The sequence below is a fragment of the Heterodontus francisci genome, chromosome 35 (genome assembly GCF_036365525.1).
Source record: "Heterodontus francisci isolate sHetFra1 chromosome 35, sHetFra1.hap1, whole genome shotgun sequence".
Taxonomy (NCBI): Eukaryota; Metazoa; Chordata; class Chondrichthyes; order Heterodontiformes; family Heterodontidae; genus Heterodontus; species Heterodontus francisci.
The window spans coordinates 43,981,347-44,003,433 of record NC_090405.1 but is presented as its reverse complement, the minus strand read 5'-3'; the positions used below and the strand labels follow the sequence as shown (position 1 = coordinate 44,003,433).

At 43.4% G+C, this 22,087-nt stretch overlaps 1 protein-coding gene across 1 annotated transcript in view; it reads right to left on the bottom strand.

The window, feature by feature from the left end:
• Nucleotides 1-22,087, bottom strand: part of LOC137350537 (protein mono-ADP-ribosyltransferase PARP6) — a 70,232-nt gene that overhangs the window by 24,418 nt on the left and 23,727 nt on the right. The window contains exons 9-12 of the mRNA XM_068015196.1: nt 19,635-19,730; nt 17,608-17,700; nt 13,917-14,042; nt 11,881-11,946 (exon numbers count right to left, since the gene is read on the bottom strand). Of these exons, the coding sequence (XP_067871297.1) occupies nt 11,881-11,946; nt 13,917-14,042; nt 17,608-17,700; nt 19,635-19,730 (381 nt within the window). The remainder of the gene's footprint in view (nt 1-11,880; nt 11,947-13,916; nt 14,043-17,607; nt 17,701-19,634; nt 19,731-22,087) is intronic.

Below are 22,087 nucleotides of genomic sequence, written 5' to 3'. Positions count from 1 at the left end.
CAGCCACGTCAGTTACTTTTATGCTGGCCCAAGTAAATTTTATCTTATTGGAGATTTGGAAAGGCTCCTTTTGCAAACCCTCTGATCTGAAGGTGGGGTCCACTGTCTATTGGCACTCCTTGCTATTTTCTAATCCTTCTTGGGATGTGAGTATCGCTGGCAAGGTCAACATTTATTGCCCATCCCTAATTGCCCTTGAGAACCACTGCAGTGCTTGTGGTGTAGGTACACCCACAGTGCTGTTAGGGAGGGAGTTCCAGGATTTTGACCCAGCGGCAGTGAAGGAACGGCGATACAGTTCCAAGTCAGGATGGTGTGTGACTTGGAAGCAAATTTGCAGGTGGTGGTGTTCCATGCATCTACTGTCCTGTTCTTCTTGGTGGCAGAAGTCACAAGTTTGGGAGATGCATTCAAAAGAGGCTTGGTGAGTTGCTGCAATGCATGGTACACACTGCTGCTACAATGCACCAATGGTGAAGGGAATGAATGCTTAAGGTGACAATCAAGTAGCTGCATTGTCTTGGATGGTGTTGAGCTTCTTGCGTGCTGTTGGAGCTACACTCATCTAGGCAAGTCGAGAGTATTCCATCACAGTCCTGGCTTGTGCCTTGTAGATGGTGGACAGGCTTTGGGGAGTCAGGAGGTGAGTTACTTGCCACAGAATTCCCAACCTCTGACCTGCTCTTGTAGCCACCGCATTTATGTGGCTGGTCCAGTTAAGTTTCTCTTCAATGATAACCCCTAGGATGCTGATCATGGGGGATTCAGCAATGATAATGCTGTTGAAAGTCAAAGGGAAATGTTTATATTCTCTCTTGTTTTAGATGGTCATTGCCTGGCACTTGTGTGGCACGAATGTTACTTACCAATTATCAACACAAGCCTGAATGTTGTCCAGGTCTTGCTGCATGCAGGCAGTGACTGCTTCAGTATCTGAGGAGTTATGATTGGTACTGAGCACTGTACAATCATCAGCAACTATCCCCACTTCTTATGTTGGAGGGAAGGACATTGATGAAGCAGCTGAAGATGGTTGGGCCTAGGACACTACCCAGAGGAGCTCCTGCAGCAATGTCCTGAGGCTGAGATGATTGGCCTCCAACAATGACCAGTAATTTCCTTTGTGCTAGGTATAATTTCAAACACCTCCTACCTGCTAGTTACACCCTCAAACTCTAAAAAAAAATGCTCTAATAGATTTGTCAAACACAATTTCCCTTTCATAAAACCTGACTAATCATATTGTGCCTAATAAGTCTTCAAATGCTCTCACTGGAATTGCTGAGGCAAACATTTGTCAGGCAAACCCCCCCACCTACCAAGACTGAGAGACACATTATTTCGCCACATGAATACTAAAACGTAAATTTGCAAGCCCCTGACTGGAAAGACATTTGCGTGGTAACAGACAGTGTTGGAACAAGAGACAAAGGGCCATGCTCTGACTCATTCAACCAACAATGGACTTTTGATTACCAGACGTTGAAGCGGGGGGTGCGGGGGAGCTAGCATTCCAGGTTGACTGCTAAGATAGTAGAATCCACAAACACAGAAGTGGTCAAACCAGTTTTAGTCACATGACTAGCGGGCTGTTGAGATTTGAACTTCCAACAAGGAATTTGAAATCTGAATGCACTCTTCTCCTGGACTGAGAACATCTCCAGTGCTGCTTGCCTCCATCTCTTTCCCACGAAATTGAATCTTGTGAAAACCCATGAACCTCAAAGAGAGAAAAGTCTCCTACATGAACAAGGTTTAAGAAGAACACTGGGCCCCAACAAAAAGCAAGACAACCTACAATCAAGTGAGCTCGAAGCGCAGCAAACAAGAAATTCTTCTGATATTGCCTCAAACCCCTCTCTACTATATTTTCCTCTCCTCTTTTCTGTCCCTATTTTCATGTGTATATCACTTGTGCATGCTAGCGTGGGCGCATTGTATATCCGTAGACGTGAACCGCGTTAGAGTTAAAGTCTAAGCTTGAATAAATTTAATCTTTTTTCTTTAAACCTCAGAGAGCCTGTTTATGCTCATTTCTTTGCCTTATAATTGGAAAACTGTGAACAAGGATTCACAAAGGGGGAGTTCAAAACACAGTGTATTTAAAAATAAAACTCTGTTACAAAAAGACCAGGTCCCTAGACACCTTTCTCACCTGTTTGAAACACATTATTCAAAGAAGAATTGAAAGCTCCTCTGATGGCCCCACTTGTAAATAAAAATACTTAGCTCAGTAAGCAGAGAGGTTTGATCCTCAGTTTTATGCGATTAGCTCATCTCAGTTGGGATGTTGGTATGGGATGCTACAATAGTGATCCCTGATCACTATCCAACGATCCCTGATATATTTATGTGAAGACCTAAGGTAACATTACCAGTCTTGGTTGTGAGAAACCTACGATGCTCACTGTCAAGTCTGGGCACAATTGATTGTTAATTGGATGTTGTAGCAGATAGCTCGTGGCACAAGAGGAAAAATGTCCCAAAGTGACTTCAAGGTTTTAAGAGGGGAGAAAGACTTTTTTTTTGAAAAAGTAAACCACTCTGGAAGAACATCCAGGCATTAGCGAAGACAGGAATCAGGTGGGAATCCAATTCCCCATGTATAACATAATTTGGCTTTGGGATTCTTCAGTGTTTTACAGATAAGGAATAAGTTATTTCTCCAATGTCGCATATTTTCCCTATCTTTTTCAGTCAGAAGGTCAGGGTACCCGAATTGGAGGTTTCCCTGTGACTCTCTCATCAGCGTTTTGACCAACAAAGATGGACAGAAAAGCATGTAAGTTGGCTTCTGCACATTTCATGGCTCACGGCAATAATTTAATCTTTATTGTCTACTATTTCCTTCACAGTTTTTCTTCCTCCTTCACTTACTTAATTTGACAGACTGTCTGCCTCTTCTGCTGAGCCATTAGAAGCTGCAGACATCTGCGTTAAATTGCTGTCAATCACAATTGCTCTTGTGGACCTTTAACCAAAATCACGGATTTCAAGATATATTTAGAACTCAGATGCATAGGCGCTCATGTCAGTAACAGTTCCTACTGTGTCTTTTAGACAAGGGGAAAGCTTCCTATATGTTCAGTTTCAAAAGGAATCCATTTACAAAGCTCATTCAAAATCTAATCAAGCATTTTCAGATATTGTCAGTGATGAGTGATGTATGTCAATGCAGTTTTGAAGCGTGCTTATTTTTTTGCTGCATCAAGATTGAACGGCAAGTCGCTTGGTCAAATCCAACAAAATGCGAATCAAATGTTTTCAGTTACTGAGTTGATAAATCATTCTTTAATGACAGCCCATTCACAGGCGCAGAATTAACTATTCCTTTGCTTCCAAGTTTTGTTTCCAAAAAGAACCCAGAATTTGGCAATTGGAGGTCACTTAGCAAACAGACAATAAGATGTTCTTTTATTTGTTTGGGAGACCATAGGCTGAGCCAATGGTTTAGGGTGGCTACAGAATTAAAATTGTGCTTTTATTACATGGGAATTAAAGAATTTTAACCAGTATTTTTGGTGATCACATTCACAAACCAATGCATTGAAGATTCCTTCCTTCAATCATAGGGTTAGAAGTGGGGATATTCGCTGATGATTGCACAATGTTCAGCACCATTCGTGACTCCTCAGATACTGAAGCAGTCCGTGTAGAAATGCAGCAAAACCTGGACAATATCCAGGCTTGGGCTGATAAGTGGCAAGTAACATTCGCGTCACACAAGTGCCAGGCAATGACCATCTCCAACACGAGAGAATCTAACCATCTCCCCTTGACATTCAATGACATTACCATCGCTGAATCCCCCACTATCAACATCTTAGGGGCTACCATTGACCAGAAACTGAACTGGAGTAGCCATATAAATACCGTGGCTACAAGAGCAGGTTGGAGGCTAGGAATCCTGAGGCGAGTAACTCACCTCCTGACTCCCCAAAGCCTGTCCACCATCTACAAGGCACAAGTCAGGAGTGTGATGGAATACTGTCCACTTGCCTGGATGGGTGCAGCTCCAATAACACTCAAGAAGCTCGACACCATCCAGGACAAAGCCGCCCGCTTGATTGGCACCCCATCTACAAACATTCACTCCCTCCACCACCGACGCACAGTGGCAGCAGTGTGTACCATCTACAAGATGCACTGCAGCAATGCACCAAGGCTCCTTAGACAGCACCTTCCAAACCCGCGACCTCTACCAACTAGAAGGACAAGGGCAGTAAATACATGGGAACACCACCACCTGCAAGTTCCCCTCCAAGTCACACACCATCCTGACTTGGAACTATATCGCCGTTCCTTCACTGTTGCTGGGTCAAAATCCTGGAACTCCCTTCCTAACAGCACTGTTGGTGTACCTACCCCAAATGGACTACAGCGGTTCAAGAAGGCAGCTCACCACCACCTTCTCAAGGGCAATTAGGGATGGGCAATAAATGCCAGCGACGCCCACATCCCATGAATGAATAAAAAAAAAAGATTGTGTCTAATTCTGGGCACCACCATTTAGGAAGGACATGAAGGCATTGGAGTACAGGTTTTCTAGAATGGTCTGGAGATGAGGGATTACCGTTATATGGATAAACTAGGGAAGCTGTAGTTCTCTTTTGAACAGAGAAGACTAAGTGGAGTTTTGGTAGAGATGTTTTAAAAAATCATGAAGAGCTTAAATAATGTAAATAAACAGAAACCATTTCCAATGGTCAAAGGGCTGATAACCAGAGGGCACAGATTCAGTGGTTGTTGGCAAAAGAACCAGAGGCGACACGAAGAGAAATATTTTTACGCAAGGAGTGGTTAGGATTTGGAATGCACTGCCTGATAGGGTGTTGGACACAGATTTAATAGCAGCATTCAACAGGGAACTGGGTAAGTAATTGAAGGAGAAAAATTGCAAGGATGTGGAGACAGTGAAGAGGTGTGAGACGAACTGAAAGAACACAAAAGAAAAATACTGCAGATGCTGGACATCTGAAAACAAAAATAGAAAATGCTGGAAATACTCAGCATCTGTGGAGAGAAAAACAGTTAACCTTTCACAAGTCATCGACTTGAAACATTAGCTGTGCTCTTTGAATGAGCTGGCCCAGGCTCGATGGGCTAAATGGCCTGTTTCTGTGCTGCACTTTTCTATGAATCTGATGATCAATAAGTGGAAATTCTTCATGAAGTGGGGGTTGGGGAAGGAGGTAAAATCTGGTTACTGTTTTAAATTACTAAAAGGACAAGCAATTGGGTACTCCATAATATAAATCTTTAAGGCATAAGGGCAATAGGCCCAGGGAATTTTGATTGTATTTGTCAGCAACCAGATAAAGGTCTCTTTAGTTCTGAGAACTTGCTGCTGGGGCCAGGAGTTCTGATGATTCTGGAAACCTTCTCAAGAAGGTAGTTTTTTTCCACCAAAAAGAAATGCCTGCACATTACTTACAAGATTGCAACATTCTCCTGGAGTTCCAACAGCATCATAAACACATAGGAGGTAAAACAGGACCTGGGCAGGAATGCATAACAGACAATATTTCATTCATCGCCTGTTATAAGCTCACCCCATTTTCAGTTCACAGAATCGTTACAGTGCAGAAGGAGGCCATTCGGCCCATCATGACCACACTGGTTCTCTGAAAGAGCAACTCCCTCAGTTCCATTCCCCTGCCTTCTCACCATAACCCTACACATTCTTCCTTTTCATGTAACAGTCTAATTCCCTTTTGAATGCTTCAATTGAACCTGCCTCCACCACACTCTCAGGCAGCGCATTCCAGACCTTAACCGCTCGCTGCGTGAAAAAGTTTTTCCTCATGTCACTTTTGCTTCCCTTACCAAATACTTTAAATAAGAACATAAGAACTAGGAGCAGGAGTAGGCAATTCAGCCCCTCGAGTCTACTCTGCCTTTCAATACGATCATGGCTGATCTCATCTTGGCCTCAACTCCACTTTCCTACCCATTCTCCCCATAACCCTTCAACCCATTTCTAATTAAAAATCTGTCTATCTCCTCCTTAAATTTCCCCAATGTCCCGGCATCCACCGCACTCTGGGGTAGTGAATTCCACAGATTCACGACCCTTTGAGAGAAGTAATTTCTCCTCATCTCTGTTTTAAATCTGCTACTCCTTATCCTAAAACTATGACCTCTCGTTCTAGATTGCCCCACAAGAGGAGACATCCTCTCTACGTCTACTTTGTCAATCCCCTTAATCATCTTATATACCTCAATTAGATCTCCTCTCATTCTTCTAAACTCTAGAGAGTAAAGGCCTAAACTGCTCAATCTCTCTTCATAAGACAAGCCCCCCATCTCTGGAATCAATCTAGTGAACCTCCTCTGAACTGCCTCCAATGCAACTACATCCTTTCTCAAGTAAGAGGACCAAAACTCAAAAATCTGTGCCCTCTCATTCTCGATCCTTTCACGAGTGGGAAGAGTTTCTCTCTATCTACTCCAGACTCCTCAGGATTTTGAATACCTCTATCAAATCACCTCTCAACCTTCTCTTCTCCAAGGAAAACAGTCCTAACTTCTCCAATCTATCTTCATAACTGAAATTCCTCATCCCTGGAACCACTCTTGTGAATCTTTTCTGTGCACTCTCCAATGCCCTCATGTCTTTCCTAAAGTGCGGCACCCAGAATTGGACGCAATGCTCCAGCTGAGGCCGAACTAGTGTGTTATACAAGTTCAACATAACTTCCTTGCTCTTATAGTCTATGCCCGTATTAATAAATCCCAAGATACTGTATTAAAGCAAGAAATGCTGGAAATACTCAGCAGGTCTGGCAGCATCTGTGGAGCGAGAAGCAGAGTTAACGTTTCAGGTCAGTGACCCTTCATCAGAACTGTAGGATACTGTATGCTTTATTAACCACTCTCCCAACCTGTCCTGCCACCTTCAATGACTTATGCACATATACTCCCAGGACCCTCTGCTCCTGCACTCCCTTTAGAATTGTACCCTTTATTCTATATTGCCTCTCCATGTTCTTCTTACCAAAATGAATCACTTCACATTTCTCAGCATTGAACTTCATCTGCCACCTGTCTGCCCATTCCACCAACTTGTCTATGTCCTTTTGAAGTTCTGCTTTATCCTCCTCACAGTTCACAATGCTTCCAAGTTTCATATCATCTGAAAACTTTGAAATTGTGCCCTGTAAACCAAGGTCTAGGTCATTAATATAGATCGGGAAAAGCAAGGGTCCCAATACTGATCCCTGGGGAACTCCACTACAAATCTTCCTCCAGCCCGAAAAACATCCATTAACCATTACACTTTGTTTCCTGTCACTCAGCCAATTTCGTATCCATGTTGATACCATCCCTTTTATCCCAGAGCTATAAGTTTGCTCACAAGTCTGTTGTGTGGCACTGTATCAAACGCCTTTTGAATGTCCATTTACAACACATCAACAGCATTGCCTTCATCAACCCTCGCTGTTACCTCCTTAAAAAACTCCAGCAAGTTAGTTAAACATGATTTTCCCTTAAGAAATCCATACTGGCTTTCCTTAATTAACTTACATTTGTTCATGTGACTATTGATTTTGTCCCTAATTATTTTTTCTAGAAGTTTTCCCACCACCGAAGTTAAACTGACTGGCCTGTAGTTGCTGGGCTTATCTTTACACCCTTTTTTGAACAAGGGTGTAATATCTGCAATTCTCCAGTCCCCTGGCACCACCCCTGAGTCTAAGGAAGACTGAAAAATTATGGTCAGTGCCTCAGCGATTTTTACCCTCACTTCCCTCAGTATTATTGGATGCATCTCATCAGGCCCTGGTGCTTTATCCACTTTACGTACAGACAACCTATCTAATACTTCCTCTTTATCAATTTTAAACCCCTCTAGTGTCTGACTTACCTCCTCTTTCAACATTGCCTGGGTTGCATCTTCTTCCTTGGTAAAGACAGATGCAAAGTATTCATTTAATACCTCAGCTATGCCCTCTGCCTCCATGGGTAAATCCCCTTTCTGGTCCCTAATTGGCCCAACTCCTACTTTTACCACCCTTTTAATATTTATATACCTATAGAAAACTTTGGGATTTCCTTTAACGCTAGCTGCCAGTCTCTTTTCATGCTCTCTCTTTGCTTCTCTTATTTGCTTTTTCACTTCCTCTCTGGACCTTCTGTATTCAGACTGGTTCTCAATCGTATTTTCTACCTGGCATCTGTCATAAGCACACTTTTTCTTCTTTATCTTAATCTCTACCTCTTTTGTCATCCAGGGAGCTCTGAATTTGTTTGCCTTACTTTTCCCTTTCGAGGGAACATACCTTGACTTTGCCCGAACTATCTCTTCTTCGAAGATAGCCCATTGTTCATCTACCAGTTTACCTGCCAGCTTTTGACTCCAATTTATTTGCCCAGCTCCATTCTTACCCCATTGAAGTTGGCCTTCCCCCAGTTAATTATTCTTACGCTGGATTGCTCTTTTTCCTTTTCCAAAGTCAGCCTAAACCTTATGATACAATGATCACTGTCCCCTAAATGCTCTCCTATTGATACTTGATCCACTTGGCCCACCTCATTCCCAAGAACCAGGTCTAGCAGTGCCTCCTTTCTCATTGCCTGCTGTCGAAAATTTTCCTGAGCACACTCTTGCCCCTCACTGCCCTTTATCTATTATCAACTATTATCCCAGTCTATGTTTGGATAATTAAAGTCCCCAGTTATAACTACCCTATAATTTTTGAACCCTTCTGTAATTTCCTTGCAAATTTGTTCCTCCACATCCTTCCCACTAGCTAGTGGCCTATAGACATCACTGAGCACCTTTTTTGTTCCTTAACTCTAGCCAAATTGATTCTATCCTCAACCTCTCCGGGACATCCTTTTTCTCCAGTACTGCAATGCTCTCCTTAATCAATACTGTCACCCCTCCCCATTTTTTCCTTTTCCTATCTTTCCTGAACACCTTGTATCCAGGAATATTTAACACCCAGCCCTGCCCTTCTTTGAGCCAGGTTTCTGTTATAGCCAAAACATCATATTTCCACATGGCAATCTGTGCCTGTGCCTCACCAGTCTTATTAACCACACTCTGTGCATTCACATACATGCGCATTAACCCTGATTCAGACTTTACTACTTTCTCCCTTACTCTGACCCCACCTAATAATGTACTACTCCCTACTCTTGTGCTATCTATCTCCCCCAGTATTCTGTGCATCTTGGTATTCCTCTCTAATACTTGCTCCTGTTTCCCACAGCCCAGACAAGTTACCAGTTTTGCTTCCCTCCAATCTGAGCTCCCTTTCAGGTTCCCATCCCCTATAGTTTAGTTTAAACCCTCCCCAACAGCACTAGCTGTTCCAGTCCTGCTAAGATGCAACCCGTCCATCTTGCACAGGTCCCACCTGCCCCAGAACTGATCCCAATTCCTCAGAAATCTGATGCCCCCCCCCCCCTACACCAGTTCTCCAGCCACATGTTCAATCGCTCATTTCTCCTATTCTTATGCTCACTTGTACGTGGGACCGGGAGTAATCCTGAGATTATTGCTTTTGAGGTCCTACTTTTTAAATCTCTTTCCTAGCTCCCTAAAATCTGCTTTCAGGACCTCATCCCCCTTCTTACCTTTGTCATTGGTACCAATGTGGACCATGACCTCTGGCTGTTCACCCTCCCCCAGAAGAATGTCCTGCAGCCTCTCTGTGACATCCTTGACCCTGGCACCAGGGAGGCAACACACCATCCTGGAGTCATGTTTATGGCCGCAGAAATGCCCGTCTGTTCCCCAAACTAAAAAATCCCCTATCACTACTGCTCTTCCACTCCTCTTCCTCCCTTCCTGTGCAGCTGAGCCACCTGTGGTGCCACAAACCTGGCTCTGACTGCACTCCTCTGAGGAACCATCACCCTCACCAGTATCCAAAATGGAAAACTGATTAGCGAGTGAGATCATATCAGGACACTCCAGCACTACCTGCCTGGTTCTCTTAGACTGCCTGGCGGTCACCCATTCCCTAAATGCCTGCACACTTCTAACCTGCGGTGTGACCACCTCCCTAAATGTGCTGTCCACATAGTCCTCTGCCTCGCAGCGACTCCAGCTGCTGCTCGTGTTCCGAAACCTGGAGCTCAAGCTTCTACAGCCAATGACACTTCCTGCAGATGTGTTCGCCCAGGACACGTGGTGCGTCCATGACTTCCCACATACCGCAGGATGTACATTCCACTCAGCAGAGCTGCCCTGCCATACCTTAACTTTACAGACTATTTATTATATGTAGAATAGCTTACCAAGTACTAACCAAACAGCTCCTTCCACTGCACTGAAGCAGGAACCAAATACTGGAGGGTTAAAAAGGTATGAAAAAAGTAGAAAAATGGAGCACTTCCTCCCCCCTTCACCGAACTCGAATCTCCACACTCAGCTTGTAGTCTGCACTCTGCTTGGTTCAGTTAACTTCAGCAGAGCTGAATATCGGGCTTGTGGTACATGGGCAGAAGAAGCAATTCCACTGGTTTTGTGTCCCTGGCCAAGTCCAATTTCATCCCCTCACCCACCCATAGAATCAAATGCTCTACAAATATGAATCTGAAACTCAAAAGTGTATCATGAAGGTCACTTGCACCAATCTTCGCAATAGACCAGCTCATTTCCTTCAATGTCCCTCATGAGTAAAAAAAGAAAAGATTTGCATTTATAAAGTGCCTTTCACATTCTCAGGATGTCCTAAAGTATTTCACAACCAATGAATTATTTTGAAGTATGCTTATTGTTGCTATATTGGAAAACTTGGTAGGAATTTATGTACGGCAATGTCCCATAAACAGCAATGGAATAAATGATTATTTAAACTATTATGATGGTGTGGGTTGAAAGATCAGGTCACCAGGATGATTCTCCTGCTCTTCTTTGATTGACCCATAGGATTTGTTTTTTGCATCTCCCTGATCTAGTAGCGAGGGCCTCAGTTCAACATCTGAACCGAAAAGCAAGACCTCCAACAATGCAGAACTCTCTCAGAACTAGTTTAAAGAGTAGGCTTAATTAATGTAGTCAAACCCCAGGACAAATTGACCCATGACCTTGTGGCTCAAACAACAGTGCTGCCACTGAGCTAAGCTACCAGAAGGAGCCAAGCAAGTTGGAAAGAAAGTTTCAGTCCAGGCAAGAGGAATTGGGCATGGGCCTTAGTTATGTCCATTGGGTGGTCTGGCTCGTAAGCAGTTGGGAATGTGATGTTTGCCAGTGGGAGGTCCAGGAAATGAATGGCACATGATGATGGCCGTCGCAGGGCCAGAAACATATCAGCAAGTATGACCAAGATAAATTACAACTTAATTCTTTGCTTTTCCATAATTCGAATGGGGCAGTGATGCAAAGTTAAGCAGCAAACCGTAATGGCAGCTTATTTTATTTGCTAGTGTATCTGATTGGTTCTATTGTAAGAAAACAACCAATCACAAAGAAAAGGTGCAATTTCTTTCCCCCCAAATTGTTTCTTTCGTGGCAGGAACACTAAACCAATTGGGAAGCCTCGGCATGAGATATAGATTGTAGTAGGTGGAGAAGACGAAGGGAGTTAAAATGTTTTGAAGACAAGTTGAGATTTTACTAAGAAGAGAATAAATAATATTGGTTATTTTGATAGATGTTTCAGAATTTTCCCTCGTCATAGAAACCGCTCAATTTAAATTTTGATTGAAACCAATGGTAATGGGAATCAGGTGGTTTCTAAATAGACAGCTGATCTGCTACATTAGTTTCAGACGTAGATGCCAAGTTGAATGACTACCCCATTAATGTTAAAATGTCCTTGTTCATTGTCTTTAATCCCGGTCAATTTCTGTCAGTAATATTTCTAGTGAAGAAACTGAGATGATACAAAGGGTATTCATGTAGAGTGAGCACTGTTGACATACCTGTGTCATTTCTCTGATGGACATTACACTATCCAGGGCTTTCTGTAACCGCTCGTAGTTCTTTTTCTGCAAATGAGCAACAGGAAAACGGTAAGACGCAGGTCATCCTGTGAGCGACAGCACAATTGTGATTGCAGTTCACAACAGCCTAAGCTGCCAATATTGTCAAAGATGAGGCAGAAATCCCCTCATCAGAGACTTGCAGTGAAAGTCCTAGCTGATGGGAGTTCTAAATTGAACAATGAATTGGTGAGATAATAGGAAATAAAGGGTAGACATTAAAGTTTCGATGGACACAATATCCAGTGGAACTCCTCAGTGATCTTTCCAAAAATTCCAGTCAGTCTGAGATAGAAATTCTTCCAACTTATCTCACAAAGTCATGAATGCACTGGAGCTTTGCCCATATATTGAAAACCCTGCTCCTCCATTCAATAAGATCATGAATGATCTGATCAACTCCAGCTTCCTGCCTGTTCCCCATAACCCTTGGCTCCTCTACAGATCACAAACCTGTCTATCTCAGTCCTAAATATATTCAATGACCCGCCTCCACAGCTCTCAGGGGTTGAGAATTCCAAAAATTCACAATCATCTGAGAGAAGAAATTCCTCCTCATCTTTGTCTTATATGGGCAACCCTTTATGAAACTATGGGCTGGATTTTCTCAGGAGTCAAGAAGTCCCGTCACTGGGACCCGACACCACATGGGCCAGCGGCAGGACCCTCAAACACATTGTACTGCTGGCAGCCAATTAAGAGGCCGCTGCTGGAACCACCATTCAATTGAGGATGGCAGCCTGCCTCCCACAGAGACCAGCCTAAGCAGAGGGCCGACAGCTTGGCAGGCTCGACTGTGCCACCCACAGAGGTGGCAGGAGAGGGCACCTCCATGCTGAGGTGCCTTCAAAGCAAAGTAGGTTTGTTTATGTACATTACCTGGGCCGGGCAGGTAGGCCCGGATGATCACGTGGGGGGTTACCGTCCAGCAGCAGCGCCATAGCCATGGTGGGGGGCATTGCCACTGTGGGGGCTCCTTCTTGGGCCATGGAGCAGCCGTAAAGGAGGGCACCCTTCACACACCAACCGCCACCCCCCCACCCCCCCATCACCCCCAGCAACCCACTGACAGGCTGCTGGAGTTTACCTCCTGACACTGTTGAAATGTTGGGTGGGGGCGGGAATTGGCCCTTAATTGGGCCCTTAATTGGTATAGTTGTCTGGTCATTGAGCAGCTGTAATGCTGAGGTTCCCACTACTGGGAATATGCCATGGCAGTGGGAAAAGGTTAGGCTCTCCTCCTGATGCTTTCTGCCGCCATTGTACGAGGCCTCCTGCCTCCCAGCCCGTCTCCAGAGGGCTGTTAAAATCCAGTCCCATGCTCCCTAGTTCTAGATTCTCTCATAGGGGAAACATCTTCTCAGCATCTACCCTGTCCAGCCCGCTCAGAATTTTACATGTTTCAATAATATCATCCTTCATTCTTTTAAACTCCAATGAGTATGGGCTCCACCTGCTTAACATATCCTTATAAGACAACACCCTCATCCCAGGAACCAACCTTCTCTGAACTGCCTCCAATGCAAGTATATCCCTCCTTAAATAAGGAGACCAAAGCTATACACAGTACTCTAGGTGTGGTCTCACCAATGCTCTATACAGTTGTGGCAAGATAACACTAGTTTTATACTCCACCCCCTTGCAACGTTCCATTTGCCTTCCTAATTACTTGCTGTACCTATATACTAACATTTTGTGTTTCATGAAAGAGGAACACTTTAGCATTGGTCTTTTTGCATTTACATAATATGGGATGGCAGAATAGGGGGCGAACACAACAAGACAAATGGAATGCAGTGAGGGATAAAAGAGATTCATCAGGAATTGGGAGCTAATCCAAAATCTCCAATCTGTAGCAACACAAGGATAAACAGAAGTGAATTCGATGAGGTGACTTCATTTCAATCATATAAGATTAGCTATAACTGTTTGACCTTTGGAGTTTGATGTGAAGTTTTTTTTTAATAACGGCTCACCTTAGGGTTGAAGGCAAGAGTTTTGGGATCATTCGGGTCCACAACAGAAGGGTAAGGCTCAAATATAATGCTTTTCCTTGGAGACTCCAGAGCAGCTCGGCACATTGCCACCAACAGGTCCACCACCTGAAGAAAAAATTCCTCATCATCACTCTTTGAGGCAACCAGCATTCCCTACATTTAGTTCAAACTCAGGATTAGTCAAAAGAAGAAAAGCTTAAGTTATTTTAGAATCTATTGATTGTTAACATCATCATTGACTTAACTGAAGCCTTTAAAATAATGAAGGGGTTAATAGGGTAGACGTAGAGAAGATGTTTCCACTGTGGGGAGTCTAAATTTACGGGTCTTAAATATAAGATAGTCACTAATAAATCCAAAAAGGAATTCAAGAGAATCTTCTTTACCCAGAGGGGAGTTAAGATTAGAGAAAAGCCAAGTACTGCAGATGCTGGAATTCTGAAATTAACAACAGAAAGTGCTGGAAATGCTCAGTAGGTCAGGCAGCATCAGTGGAGAGAGAACCAGAGTTAACGTTTCGGAGCAGAGTTAAAGTTTCAGGTCAATGGCCTTTTGTCAAGAGTTTTGGCAATAGGTCAATGACCCGAAACGTTAACTCTGCTTCTTTCTCCACAGATGCTGCCTGACCTGCTGAGTATTTCCAGCATGTTCTGGTTAGAATGTAAAATTTGCTTCCACATGGAGTAGTTGAGGTGAATAGAATAGAGGCATTTAAGGGGAGGTTAGATTAGAACATTAGGTAGAAAGGAACAAAACGATAGGATGAGATGAAGTAAAGTGGGAGGAGATCCTGTTGTGCCAAATGACCTGTTTCTATGCTGTTAATTCTATGTAATTCGTCATACGATTGTGTCTCATTCTTCTGCTCAGGGCATTCCGTTTCACACATGCTAAGGATTAGGAAGTCAGAGTTTCTGTTATTTGCAGTGATGGACTGCATTCTTTTCAGTATATGTGACAGTACGAAGGTTCATCGCTTTTGTGTGGTTCTCTGAATGGGATGATAGCCCTTCCTCCTTGTCATTCTTTTGTGGCCATTACAGAAAGGCAGAGAGAAAATGGCGGCAACAATGGCGGAACAGTTAGGAGTGTTGTAGAAGGGACATTCTATCTATCACACTGGACAAACAGGAAAGGGTTGAGAGGTGAGCAGCAATGGGATTGTACAGGGACCATAAATGACCAAACATTGTTGGCTTTGGAGTACTTTAGAATTTGTGGCATTATGCAGCCCAAAACAGTATTCAATAGGCTAACAGGCTATGACAGAATACTTCATATCATAAAAACATCCCAAACATCTCTCAGTATGCAAGCAGGACCCCGAGCTTCCGGTTGCTTACCATTTCAACACTCCCCCCCTGCTCTCATGCTCACATCTCTGTCCTGGGATTGCTGCAGTGTTCCAGTGAACATCAACGCAAGCTCGAGGAACAGCATCTCATTTACCGATTAGGCACACTACAGCCTGCCGGACTGAACATTGAGTTCAATAATTTCAGAGCATGATGGGCCCCCCATTTTACTTTTATTTTTCGTTATTTTTTTTCTTTTTCCTTTTTTTAATATATTTTATTGTGTTTATTTTATTTTATTTCATCTTAGTTTGTTCAGTTTGCTTACCCAGTACTTGCAGCTGTTTAGTTTTCTGTCCATTAACACCCTATCTGTACTAACGCTTTGTCTTTCAGCACACCATTAACATATTCTTTGCCTTTGCTCCGCGACCTTCTGGTCAGCTATTCTGTGACCTTGTCCTATTTACACCTTCTCCTTTGATATCTCTTGCCCCACCCCCGCTTTATTTGCTTATAACCTTTCACATTTCTAATATTTGCTAGTTCTGAAGAAGGGTCACTGACCTGAAACGTTAACTCTGCTTCTCCCTCCACAGATGCTGCCAGACCTGCTGAGTGTTTCCAGCATTTCTTGTTTTTATTCCAGACATTTCTGTTCCCTGTCACTTATGTGTTCCTAAATTGCATTCAGAAATATCTTTTTTCCTCTTTCATTTTATGCCCATTTTCTTCTATCCCTAATCATCCTTCCCCACCTAGTTGAGATATAGCTCCACACCCACAGGTTGCCCTCTAGTACTTGACCGAAATGACCATTAGATTGTAAGTATCAGTAGGGTAGTGATCAGGAGCAGAATGTCTAGATAAGCATTGCCCCCCTGTCCATTGACGTAGAGACCAATTGTACCACTTCTGCCATTGCCCTGGCTCAGAGCAGCTAGCTTATAACCGTCTGGCGATCAAGCCTGGGAACCGTCTGGCTGTAATGATTCAACTGCTCATGTCTTAACCAGTCGATCCATTGTCCAAGCATCATAGAAACGTAGAAAATATATGGCATGGAAGGAAGTCATTCGGCCCATCGTGTCTGTGCTGGCTGAACAAGAGCTATCTTGTCTAATACCACATTCTAGCTCTTGGACTGTAACTCTGTAGGTTACAACACTTCACGGGCAATTCCACGTACTTTTTAAATGTGATGAAGATTTCTACGTCTACTGCCCTTTCAGGCAGTGAGTTCCAGAACCCTATCACTTTCTCAATGGTCATTTCAGTAAAGTACTAGAGAGCAACCTGTGGCTGTGGAGCTATATCTCAACTCCCTTCTAATCCTTCTACCAATTATCTTAAATCCAAGCGCCCTGGTTATAGACCTCTTTGTTAAAGGAAATAGGTCCTTCCTATCCACTCTATCCAAGCCCCTTATAATTTTACACACCTCAATTAAATATCTCCTCTCAGCCTCCTCTGTTCCAAAGAAAACAACACCAAACTATCCTATCTGTCCTCATAGCTGAATGCATAATTGTAAAATACAGTGAATGCATGTTTTTGTTACCTCAATTTCTCCAATATAGTCCTTGCTAGCCTTCCAAACTTCACCCAAAACTCCTATCCCACACTAAATCCCATTCATCCAATGGTGCTGAGGTAGAAGACCAGCCATGATCCAGTTGAATGGCGGAGCAGGCTCGAGGGGCTGACTGGTCAACTCTGCTTCTATTTCCTTTGTAAGTGAAATCTCTCAGCATTGCTGCACTCATACCTCACAGCACCTTCAGAACTCTGTTGTTGTGCCGCATAAAAAATCCCCCTCCACCACCATCCCCCACCCCCCCCCACCTCCGCTGACCCCAACCCCAACTCCGTCAAAGTCAAGTTGAAAGGAAGCTACTTTTGTTTAGATTTTCTGCTTGGTGTTGTTTTGTCACTGCCAGGTAATCCAAATGGATTAAGAGCAATTGGAAAATGCGGGCTGTTTTAATTTTCACAGAACAATTGGTTATATCTGCAACACTTGTACTTTCTCGCCAACTTTTCACCCTTTCTCTTGAATATGTTGAGTCTCTTACTGGGATCTGGTAGCACAGGGGCCAATTGTCTTGCTCAATGACTAGTCTCTGTTGGCAGGCTATGTGGCTGTGTAAAGGATCCTACACCAAAGCCCACATGGATTTCCAGCAGGGCTCACTGGATAGCAGTCAGACATAGTCAGTTGCCTTCCCAAGATGCGGATGTCTGGATAAATTCACCACAGACTGGGGAATACAAACCTGAGTTGTATGGGTCGGAATAGTGATTTTTTTTTCATTGAGCCATTGGAGGAGTCTAACAGCTTCCATTTCTAGAACAGATAAAGCAAGTTTACCTACCTCTGCTCCAGTGGCTACCTCTTCTGCTGCTCCTGACATCACCCCCAGTGTGTAGAATGAGAAAACGCAGAGCTCCCGTGTGCATACAGCGGGCTGTGTCGTTGAGTAAAGAAAGAAAACTATCAGTCTACTGACGTTCAAGCACCAAACACCAGTAATACAAGCAGCAGGCCTTCTCATGTAAGTATGTCAGCCATGACTCAATGTTAGCACTCTGAGTCAGAAGGTCATGGGTTCAACTCATACTCCAGAAACTTGAGCACAATCTAGGCTGACACTCCAATGTAATACTGAGGGAGTACTGCCCCACCTGTACTCTCAGATGGACTTAAAAGACTATTTCCAAGAACAGCAAGGATGTTAGCCAAGTGTCGCAGCCAATATTATCCCTGAGCCAGCATCACTAAAATGGATTATTTGGTCATTATTTCAGTGATGTTTGTTGGAGCTTGCTGTGTGCAAATTGACTGCAATGTTCCCTACACTACAACGGAGGTGGTGAAAGGCGCTATATAAATGCAAGTCTTCCTTTTTAAACAATAATTCTGGATCAACCATCACTAAACCTCATAATGTTTGTGTATCCCAAACTTATCTGCTCGAACATATGAAGGTATGGATGGCTGGAATAAACACTTTTCTATGTTGTTGTAATAATTTCAATGAAATGAGAAACATAAAAGTTGTAGCATCAGCTCCCCTAGTGGCTTAGCTGGTTACTGCAGTGAGTGCTGAGACGCACTGACCGAGAAGGGCATGTGCTGAGTTCGTTGATCCTCAAGCTGTTGAGGCTGGGGTTCAATTGAAAATTTCAAAACTAAGATGGATAGATTTTTGTTCGGTAAGGATAGTTAAGGATATGGAACGAAGACAGGTAAATCAGTTAAGATACAGATTAGCCACGATCTAATTGAATGGGAGATCTGGCTTGAGGGGCTGAATGGCCTCCTTCTGTTCTTACCTCCCTTACCTCAGCCAGGGTAGCAGGGAAGGGCCTTCAACTGGCCCTGGGATTGGAAAGAGCTGTTGAGTAACCCCTGTTGGCAGTAAGTGTCCAGATCTACAGTGAGGATATGATTAAGCCCATCTGTGCCAGTCAAATAATCTACCGACCCTAACAGCCTCAAATGGCTAAATGGGCAAGATACTAGAAGTTACCCATCTATTAGGGAACCATAATCAAGAAGCTAACCCCTTCGGCTTGGGACTGAGCATTTATAGAACTAAGGAGGGCATTTTTTTTTAAAACTACCAAAATGATATTAAGTGTTGACTGTGAGATGCTTCAGCGCAGAATAAATTGTTACAGATTTCAAAGGGGCTTATGAACATGGAATTATATTGCAGTTAGGAAGCAATCAGGGACCAATATGTCTACTAAAAGGAAGTAGTAAATATGAGAAAATTAAGGTGCTTTATACGACTAATGCTAAGAACCGGGTATGGAATGAGTTACAACACCTGAAAATTAACTGTTCCTTTAATGGGGCACTTTAGGAGAGGGTGTGTCTGTAGGTATGTGTGTGTATTTGTATAGACATGCAAGAGATTTCCTTGCTTTTTCTTGTTCTCTCCCTTGTTTGTCATTTACTTCTGGATGGAAAATATACCACAAAATTGCCATAGTATCTAAGTTGTGCCCATATGAGTTATACTCTCAATAAAACCCTTACAAATTTCCTCTGTTTCCAAATCATTTCTCTATATTTGAAGGAGGTAAATATAAGCCTGAAGCTATCAACATTTCCTGCATCAGACTCCTGAGTTTTAGCCAATGTTTTTGTGGAACTATCTGTTAAGAGATGTCTTGCCCTCCAATACTCCCTCCCCTGCTACAAGACAATGACCAACCTTCCAACACCATTCCTTGACTTGGTAATCCAGCCAAGATAGCAAATGTGCTGTGTGGGAACCCAGTAATGTTAATTACTGTCCGACTGCTCCACAATCCTGGTCCGTGTCCATCAAACCATGTTATTTTCCACTCTATGTCTACCATACAACAAAATCAATTAAATTGTGCTTACCTTCAACATTGATCCATTCTGAAAGACGTGCTGCTCATCACACACAACACAGTATTCATTCAGAGTGGGAATCCTTTGCTCTGCGTATTTCATGGTCTGAACACAAACAGGGAGATAGAAATTAATGGCAATATGCCTGTAGCTGAGTGCGTTTTGGGATGTGTGAGTTTTCCATGCTATCAAAAGGGAAATCTGTCCCGGCTCCATGTCAGCGTTTCATGGCTGCAGGCTCTTTTGTGCGTTTGGAGACATGCAAGTGAGGAAGAAGTTGAATAGGATGAATAGAATAATAGACTCTGATGGCACAAAAGGATACCATGCAATCCATCGTGCCTTTGCTGACTCTTTGAAAGAGATAGCCAATTAATCCCACTCCCACACTCTTTCCCTATCGCCCTGCAAATTTTGCCTTCTCAAGTATTTACCAATTCCCTTTTGTAAACGTTCTACACAATCTGATATTTCATACAGTGCTGAAATAATGGTGCTCGCTGCCAAAAAACAATTACATTCCAGCTTCGATGGAGCTAGAAAACTAAACAACGGACTTCATAGCTCAAGCGATTTGAAAGCTGAGTTCGGACATGGTCTTGGGCCATCTATCACTCTCAGGGTTTGACCAGTTGGCTGCACCAAGTACAATAGAGATGTCAAATTAGTCCCAATTAAATCAGACTTGCTTTTGGAAGATCACAGAGTTTCATGGGCAACAGTTACACAGGGGGAGCCATTGTCTGACCTTGTTACTCACTTCATTTGCAGGGAGGAGATGGGAGCTGACGAGGCAACCCATGAGAGGAGAAGAACTTGGGGCAAAAACGACAGAAATATCTAGCAGTTGCAGTTTAACAGAGATAATTTTTAAAATGGAAGGACTGCTTTGATCTCTACATGTTGCAACATATTAAAGACATTTTCTCTTTAAATACACTAAAGTAGTCACTACACACAGGAATGAGAATGATTCTTTTCCCTAATAGACTACGATATAAGCATTATCTGTAGTACAGTATCTCCAGATACGCACTCGATAGAGCTGGGGGGGAGTTCCCAACTTCCAAATGGGAAAAAAAGCCAGAGGATATAGCTTAGCTGAAGAATGATTGTGATGTTTAGTTTGGTAACTGGCTTGTACTTTCACTAGGTGGATCCAGATAACTGTAGTTAACATGTAAGTACCTACAGACCTATTGAAGTCTGAGAGCAGTTGTTAATTTCAAGCTCCAGGTCAAATGAAAGTTTTTATCTTGTTTTTGAGATTGTTTTCCATCTCCGCCCCTGATCACACTAAGTAACAGCCCACTGGAAGTGGTTAGCACATTCTTGGATCCACAATGACAGACAATCTGTCCCTTGATGCAGAGCTCGATACATGGGTAGGGAAACCTTTGGCCAACTCGCAAAATGTGCATGGGATAACACCAAGCTGACCCTTAGAACCAAGCTGATAGTTTATAAGGCCTGTGTTCTCAGCACCTTGCTGTATGGCTGTGAAACATGGGTGACTTACAGCTACCAGGAAAAGAAGCTCAATAATTTCCATCTTTGCTGTCTGCGGCACATTATGGGTATATCCTGGCAGGACAAAATCACAAATACGACAGTCCTCTCAAAGGCAGAGCTCCCAAGTGTGTTGGCAGTAATCAAACAGAGGTGGCTTCGGTGGATCGGACACGTCCACAGGATGGAAGACAGTTGTATACACGGGGACCTTCTGTATGGCGAGGTAGCCGGGACAGAACGACCAGTGGGTCGCCCAAAGCTCCTCTTCAAGGATGCTTGCAAAAGTGACATGAAGGACCTAAAAGTCGTCTATCGCACCTGAGAGTCACTAGCTGGCGAAAGAGGGAAATGGCTACACATGTGTGGACTGGGGTGAACTACCACGATGACCAGTTGTTACAGCAGCTTGGCAACTGATGCCAATGTCAAAAACAACTCACAGTGTCACTTGGCAGCTTCACGTGCAGCACTTGTGGCAGAACCTGCGTCTTAAGGATTGGCCATCACAGCCATCAGCAAAGGTGAACCAAGTGAAGACACCCCACCGAAATGGATTGTTTGCTGCGTGTCCATCATCTTTCATAAATGGAAGGATGCCAACCATTTGCATATAAAACAAAGTGTGTCATGTGGAGTGTGACAGGAAAAACTCACGCTCGATGCAACATGTTTATTTACCCAACAATAAATCGGTAAATCCCACAATTGCCACATTGCAGCCCCCAACTTGAACTTTCCGTATTCTTTTAGATTTTTAAAACTTTATTTTAGTAATTGTTTTCCGTGCATTAAGGATTCTTTTCTTTCCCCATAACAGTCTCAAAATGAGGACACTGCTCTACAGGAGATGCCAAAGGTCAGATGTCCCAACTAGAAGGTTGTGTCTAGTGACACCACAAGACCCAGACAGAATGGAGATGATTGGGTAATTCCCCTGTCAATCACACCTG